The sequence below is a fragment of the Bison bison genome, unplaced genomic scaffold (assembly GCF_000754665.1).
Source record: "Bison bison bison isolate TAMUID 2011002044 unplaced genomic scaffold, Bison_UMD1.0 scf7180017864518, whole genome shotgun sequence".
NCBI classification, from domain to species: Eukaryota; Metazoa; Chordata; class Mammalia; order Artiodactyla; family Bovidae; genus Bison; species Bison bison.
In genome coordinates, this window is record NW_011495071.1 from 3,935,667 (window position 1) to 3,943,893 (window position 8,227).

Below are 8,227 nucleotides of genomic sequence, written 5' to 3' on the forward strand. Positions count from 1 at the left end.
GGAACTCAAAAGCCTCTTGATGAAAGTGAAAGTGGAGAGCGAAAAAGTTGGCTTAAAGCTCAACATTCAGAAAACGAAGATCATGGCATCCGGTCCCACCACTTCATGGGAAATAGATGGGGAAACAGTGGAAACAGTGTCAGACTTTATTTTTCTGGGCTCCAAAATCACTGCAGATGGTGACTGCAGCCATGAAATTAAAAGACACTTACTCCTTGGAAGGAAAGTTATGACCAACCTAGATAGCATATTCAAAAGCAGAGACATTACTTTGCCAACAAAAGTTCATCTAGTCAAGGCTGTGGTTTTTCCTGTGGTCATGTATGGATGTGAGAGTTGGACTGTGAAGAAGGCTGAGCGCTGAAGAATTGATGCTTTTGAAGTGTGGTGTTGGAGAAGACTCTTGAGAGTCCCTTGGACTGCAAGGAGATCCAACCAGTCCATTCTGAAGGAGATCAGCCCTGGGATTTCTTTGGAAGGAATGATGCTAAAGCTGAAACTCCAGTACTTTGGCCACCTCATGCAAAGAGTTGACTCACTGGAAAAGACTCTGATGCTTGGAGGGATTGGGGGCAAGAGGAGAAGGGGACGACAGAGGATGAGATGGCTGGATGGCATCACTGACTCGATGGATGTGAGTCTAAGTGAACTCCGGGAGTTGGTGATGGACAGGGAGGCCTGGCGTGCTGCGATTCATGGGGTTGCAAAGAGTCGGACACGACTGAGTGACTGATCTGATCTGATGCTTCTCAAGTGAGCTATGTTCATGACAATAATCTGCCTGACTCCATTTTACTTCCCCAAAGACACATTTACTTCCTCCATACCCTGCTCTATTCAAACCATTTATCCCTCCCTCCCTTACCCCACACCCCTCCCCCCTCCCCTGTCCATCAATGCATGGAAGTAGAGATATGAGTAGTAGAGTTCACACTGCTGCTGCTAAGTCGCTTCAGTCATGTCTGACTCTGTGTGACCCCATAGACTATAGCCCACCAGGCTCCTCTGTCCATGGTTTCCCAGGCACGAATACTGGGCTGCCATTTCCTTCTCCATATCTGGCTTATTTTATTTAGCAAAATGGTCTCTAGAATCATCCATATTGTTGCAAATGGCAGGACTTTCTTAAGGCTGAGAAATATTCCATTGTACATATAAACCATATTTTTCTTTATCTATTTACCCATTGATAGACACTTAGGTTGTTCCCATATCATGGCTATTGCCAATAATGCTGCTATGACCACAGAACTACAGATATCTCTTCAAGTTTGCAGAACTCTTACATCAGAAGCTCTGAAGATGAAGCCCAGTGATCTGAGTTATAACAAGCACTCTAGATGATTCTGATGCAAACTCGAATTAGAGAAGTACTCGCCTAAGAAAATATCCATGAAGGACTAAATTACTATGCGTGCTAAATGTGGTAGAATGTGGTCAAAAATAATTTGGATGGTAAAATCGAAGAGATTTATACTTGATTAATTGCACATACAAGGTGAGTGACTCTCTGGATCTCTGGATTCCTATCATTAGCAGGAGAACAGTTTTACAGAATCCTGGCCTGTTTCTTTTCTGTATAATATCTAAAATATATCAAAATAAAGAAAAAACGTATTTACAGAGAGTTGAGAGTGGTTTGATTGTTCTGAGTCCCCCATGATTTATTCTTACTTTAATGTCTCAACAGTTATCAGGCTAATTTATTTTCTCGTTTCTTGGAGGTCCAACGTGGGGGTTGAAATGATGAAGAACTTTGCCTCCATCAAGGTCTTAGCATGTGGCAGTAAGTCTATTGTGTTCAAAATTTATCCATTTAATGGACATCCTTACTTTAAGAGATATTTATTGAATATTAACCATTTCAATTTTTCATTTCCTGGGATAAATAGTATTAATTATCTTGGGCTTTGCAGAAGGGGTTTTATTCTTGGAAATTATTTTCTTATAAATTTAAACCAATTTTCATCTTGAGTCCGCTATAAAAGGCTAGGCAACCCTTCATTTCAGCTGCCTTCTCTCAAAATGTACAGGTTATTTGTATTTGTATTTCAACTTGGGATTTGTTCCTGAAAAACCAATAATTGGTTACTGGTGAAAATGTCTCAAATGAACTACAGAGCTTGGAAATTTCTTTGATGGTTTCTAATCTCTCTTTCAGCCAAACCATCTCAGTTAAAGTTCTATAAATGAAAATTCCTGTGGATTTCTTTCAGTTTTATCACATAAACTTCAGTGGTCAATTCAAAGCCATCTCAGTTATCAAAGTGATGTTTCTGCTATACTGAAATTAAAGTGAACTTCAAAGAAGCAAATTACTTCCATTTTAACAGTCAATAGGGTATACATCTACCCACTGCCCTTTTCTCATGTATTCAGAAATGTTTATTGAGGACCTACTATAGGCAAAGAACTTTGCTAAACCCTGTGGGGATATAAATAAACCAGAAACCCAGATCTAAAGCTCACAGGCTATGGGTGAAAGATAGATTCCTTCCCTGCCATGGCAACCATCATCCATCCATCACTTTTACACCAATGAAAGTTCTTTGACTCTTGAGGCCAATTAATGTGTAACACCCCTCCTTGGTTTCCCTCTTGCCTAGATAGTAATTTCTAGTAAAGTCTTATAAGATGGTGTGTTTCTGAACATATATCCCAAATCTGAGCGATGTAGGTAGATAACAAAAAGATGTGGCTTTAAAAAAATTGTGTATTTATTTATTTATTGGCTGCACTGGTCTTCGTTGCTGCGCATGGGCTTTCTCCAGTTGTGATGAATAGGGGCTACTCTTCCTTGTAGTTCATGGGCTTCTCACTGCGGTGGCTTCTCTTGTTGCAGAGTACAGTCTATAGGCTCAAGAAATCAGTAGCTGTGGCTCTTGGGCTTAGTTGCTCCGTGGCACGTGGCATCTTCTCGGGCCAGAGACTGAACTACCGTCACCTCATTGGCAGGTGGATTCTTAACCACTGGACCACCAGAGAAGTCCCAAGATTTTTTCTTTTTAACTTATTTATTTTAGTTGGAGGATAATTACAATATTGTGATGTGGCTAATTCATGTTGATGTATGCCAAGATTGGTTTTAAAGTGGCAAAAGATAAAAATAGCTGAGTTACACATGGATGGAAAGATTTTGATATGAGTCAGTGAGTTCAGCTTCGGCCACTTTTAAAGTGGAATAGTCGGGCTTCTCTGGTGGCTCAGATGATAAAGAATCCACCAGCAATGCAGGAGACCTGGGTTCGATCTCTGGGTTGGGAAAATACCCTGGAGGAGGGCATGGCAACCCACACCAGTATCCTTGCCTGGAGAATCTCCATGGACAGAGGAGCCTGACAGAGGACAGAGTCGGACATGACTGAGCGACTAAGCACTGCAAAGCAGAATATTCAGAAAAAGCAGATATTGTTCTTCTCTTTTTCTGCACTAATCAGACCACACAGCATATTAAGTTGTTTTGGGCACAAGGAAGAAACACTGAAGGAGTTTTCCTGTGAACTAGAAAACATGGCTCTGATATATACAGAATAAGAAGCAGCAGTCATTTTGTAAATGTGTTCAAACTTTCTCCATGAGTAAGTAGTTTGAGGAAGAGATGTCCAGTCCTGCCTGGCCAGGGTCATGGAAATGATATTCAGTTGGGCTACTGATTGCTGCTTTTTACCACCACGCATTTCTCCCTCAATTTTGGCTAGCTGTCTCACAACTGCATGGCCTTAGGAATAACATGAAGCCCTGGGAAACACTGAAAATTCACAAGGGAAAAATCTAACCCCCCTCTGTGTGTGTGCATGCTCAGTCATCCAGTCGTATCTAATTCTTTGCGACCCTATGGATTGTAGCCCTCAAGGCTCCGCTGTCCATTAGCTATTCCAGGCAAGAATACTGAAGTGGATTGCCATTTTCTACTCAAGAGGATCTTCCAAACCCAGGGGTCAAACCTGTGTGTCTTGTATCTCCTGCACTGGCAGGCAGATTCTTTACCACTGTGCCACCTGGGGAGCCTCAACCCCATTCTAGGGAATACCATACATTACTGAGATTATTCAAAAGTGATAAGTTTTAAGTCATCCCTTTAACATGATCTTGTTAAGTAAATATTTAGGAAGAAGACAAAGCAATAGAGAAGGGTGGAGGGAAAAGGGGAAAAAGAGGAAGAAAATGAGGAAACTGTCTTTGAAATAATTTGTGATAATAAAAATTGCTGATTGTGGGAATTCTTATCACCAGAGAGTAAGAACATAGAAGCAAAATGTCGGCTCGGCATGAAGAGTCCTTTCCCCAGTGGTTATACTGTGAAAAGAAAGTGGATTGCAGCATTTTGTAAACAGATAGAATTAAATGAAACAAAAACTATAAATGACTGCTTGAAGAGAAAACTTATTTACCTAATGGGAGATTCAACACTGCGTCAGTGGATTCAATATTTACCAAAAATGGTAAAAAGTACGTGTCTTATTTTTATTTTGAAATTATAGTTGCCTTCAGAGGCTATTTTTATAATAGAAGTCTTCATTTTCCTTTTCTAATGTTAATTATTTTTTAAAATGCATCAAACATTTAGATTTGGGCTTTTAATCAAAAGTTAAATTTTATCTTTTCATTCTCAAATATCAACATTTTATTCCTCTGTCTCTATGCTGGTAATAATTTCACAATTTTGTTAAGATTTTAATGCATTTGGTAAAGTTCTCTTCTTCCCATAGGCAGCAATGTTTTTATAGTTAGAAGTGATCTTGGTCAGAATTTTATAAATATGTACATCTAAAAATTATATCATTATTTTCCTTTTGTTAAAAGAGTTATTGATTTTTTTTTACCCATCAGCCTTAAAAGATTTTGATCTTCATGGAGTTGGGCCCTTTAAAACACATATGCTTCTGGATGCTGAAAGACATACTTTGATTCAGTGGAAAAAGCATGGTCATCCATTTATTACTCAAAGTCTGTTCTCGGTGAAGGATGATAATTATATCCCACGGGAAATTGACCGGATAGCAGGAGACAAGGACACCGCCATTGTTATCACTCTTGGTCAGCACTTGAGACCCTTCCCCATAAAAATTTTTATCCGTAGGGCCATCAATGTTCAAAAGGCCATAGAACGACTATTCTTGCGAAGCCCAGAAACCAAGGTGATCCTGAAAACTGAAAACACTAGGAGGATGTTTGATAATGCAGAGATGTTTAGTGATTTTCACGGTTATATTCAGAATCTTATCATGAGGGATATTTTCATGGATCTCAATGTGGGTATTATTGATGCCTGGGACATGACTATTGCTGATAGCACCAATAATATCCATCCACCTGATTATGTGATTGAAAACCAGATTAACATGTTCTTAAACTACATTTGCTAGAGGAAAAATATAGCAATAACAAAAATACCCTGTGCTAGCCGTTCTATATAGATGATCTCATTTATACTGCAAGGGTAGTTTAATACAATCCAAGGTAGGAGGAAACAAAATTGAAAAGTTACTGTTAAAATAAACATAATATAAAATTTAAAACCTAAGCCATTTTATGTGTACAATTCCATGGCATTAATTACATTCACCATATTGTGCAACCACCATCATGATCTCCAGATATTTTTTATCATCCCAAACAGAAACTTGTATCCATTGACTAATAATTCCCCAACTGCTCTTACCCCCAGATAACAACCATTCTACTTTCTGTCTCTATGAATTAAACCATTCTAGGTAGCTCATATCAGAGAAGGAAATGGCACCTCACTCCAATACTCTTGCCTGGAAAATCCCATGGGCAGAGGAGCCTGATAGGTTGCAGTTCATGGGGTCTCAAAGAGTTGGACACAACTGAGCAACTTCACTTTCACTTTTCACTTTCATGCATTGAAGAAAGAAATGGCAACCCACTCCAGTGCTCTTGCCTGGAGAATCCCAGGGACGGGGGAGCCTGGTGGGCTGCTGTCTGTGGGGTCGCACAGAGTCGGACACGACTGAAGCAACTTAGCAGAGGCGGGTGTTCATACAAGTGGAATTATATAGTATTTTTCCATTGTTCTGGCTTATTTTTCTCAGTATAATGTCTTTTGAGTTTCAGACATGTTGTAGCATGTGTCAGAATTTCCTTCCATTTTTGCAGATGAAAAATTCCATTGTATTATGTCTATACACATTTTGTCTTTCCAGGCATCTATTGATGGGGATATTTGGGTTGTTTCCATCTTTTGGATATTGTGAATAATACTGCTATGAAGAGGAAATAAAACTTAAAGGATTGTTTCCAGTGCTGAGTGTGATGACAGAACAGCAAAAGGTCATCATTCATAGTTTAATTTTAGGAAATATAAGGCCTGGAAATGAGCAGTCTAAATGATTAAAGTTTAGAGAAGTTTAGAGAAAATGTGAAATATAGAAGAAAACCTAGTGGAATCATAATAGCAGTCTTTGTACTTAAGATAATTATTTGAAATTTGTTAACCAGTTGTTCTCTAGATTTCAGTAAGAATCAGGAATCACAGCCCAAACCTGCAAACATGTTGAGAAAACCAGCTACTATTATTATGTCAATGTACAGACCCTACAATCCTGGTTCTTGCTGATCCTAAAAGTATGAGAGGAGGTCTCCTTGAGACGACTTCAAATGACTTTATAAGATTTTCTCTAGATTGTCCTCTCAAAATAAAATTATCCTCCCTTTCTATTAATATACTTGAGGTTCAGTCAGTTCAGCCACTCAGTTGTGGACTTAGTGGACCCCATGGACTGCAGTACGCCAGGCCTCCCTGTCCATCACCAACTCCTGGAGTTTACTCAAACTCATGTTCATAGAGTTGGTGATGCCATCCAAACATTTCATCCTCTGTCATCCCACCATCTCATCCTCTGTCATCTCCTTCTCCTCCTGCCTTCAATCTTTCCCAGCATCAGGGTCTTTTCCAATGAGTCGTCAGTTCTTCACATCAGGTGGCCAAAGTATTGGAGTCTCAGCTTCAGTCCTTCCAATGAATTTTCAGGACTGATTTTCTTTAGGATGGACTGGTTGGATCTCCTTGCAGTCCAAGGGACTCTCCAAGAGTCTTCTCCAACACCACAGTTCAAAAGCATCAATTCTTCGGCACTCAGCTTTCTTTATGGTCCAGCACTCACATCCATATATGACTACTGGAAAAATCATAGCTTTGACTAGATGGACCTTTGTCAGCAAAGTAATGTCTCTGCTTTTAATATGCTGTCTAGGTTGGTCACAGCTTTTCTTCCAAGGAGCAGGTGTCTTTTAATTTCATGGCTGCAGTCAACATCTGCAGTGACTTTGGAGCCCAAGAAAATAAAGTCTGTCACTGTTTCCAGTCTTTCTCCACCTACTTGTCATGGAGTGATGGGACCAGATGCTATGATCTTAGTTTTTTTAATGTTGAATTTTAAGCCAACTTTTTCACTCTCCTCTCTCACTTTCATCAAGAGGCTCTTTAGTTCTACACTTTCTGCCGTAAGGGTGGTGTCATCTGCATATCTGAGGTTATTGATATTTCTCCCAGCAATCTTGATTTCAGCTTGAACTTCATCCAGCCTGGCATTTCACATGATGTACTCTGCATAGAAGTTAAATAAGCAGATTGACAATATACAGCCTTGACATACTACTTTCCTGATTTTGAGCCAGTCTGTTGTTCCATGTCCGGTTCTAACTGTTGCTTCTTGACCTGCATTCAGATTTCTCAGGAAGCAGGTAAGATGGTCTGGTATTCCCATCTCTTTAAGAATTTTCCACAGTTTGTTGTGATCTACACAGTCAAAGCCTTTGGTATGATCAACAAAGCAGAAGTAGATGTTTTTCTGGACCTCTCTTCCTTTTTTAATGATCCAACAGATGTTGGCAATTTGATCTCTGGTTCCTCTGCCTTTTCTAAAACCAGCTTGAACATCTGGAAGTTCTTGGTTCACATACTGTTGAAGCCTGGCTTGGAGAATTTTGAGCATTACTTTGCGAGCATGTGAAATGAATGTAATCGTGCGATAGTTTTAACATTTTTTGGCATTGTCCTTCTTTGGGATTGGAATGAAAACTGACTTTTCCAGTCCTGTGACCACTGCTGAGTTTTCCAGGATTGCTGGCATATTGAGTGCAGCACTTTCACAGCATCATCTTTCAGGATTTGAAATAGCTCCACTGGAATTCCATTACCTCCACTAGCTTTGTTCGTAGTGATGCTTCCTAAAGCCCACTTGACTTCACATTCTAGAATGTC

The 8,227-nt window shown here is 39.6% G+C and overlaps 1 protein-coding gene across 1 annotated transcript in view; it reads left to right on the forward strand.

The window, feature by feature from the left end:
- The window catches only part of NXPE2 (neurexophilin and PC-esterase domain family, member 2), a 33,693-nt gene extending 28,327 nt beyond the window's left edge, over nt 1-5,366 (forward strand). Inside the window, exons 4-6 of the mRNA XM_010830367.1 lie at nt 1,725-1,786; nt 4,234-4,449; nt 4,831-5,366. Coding sequence (XP_010828669.1) covers nt 1,725-1,786; nt 4,234-4,449; nt 4,831-5,366 — 814 coding nt within the window. The remainder of the gene's footprint in view (nt 1-1,724; nt 1,787-4,233; nt 4,450-4,830) is intronic.
- Nucleotides 5,367-8,227: the final 2,861 nt, after the last annotated feature.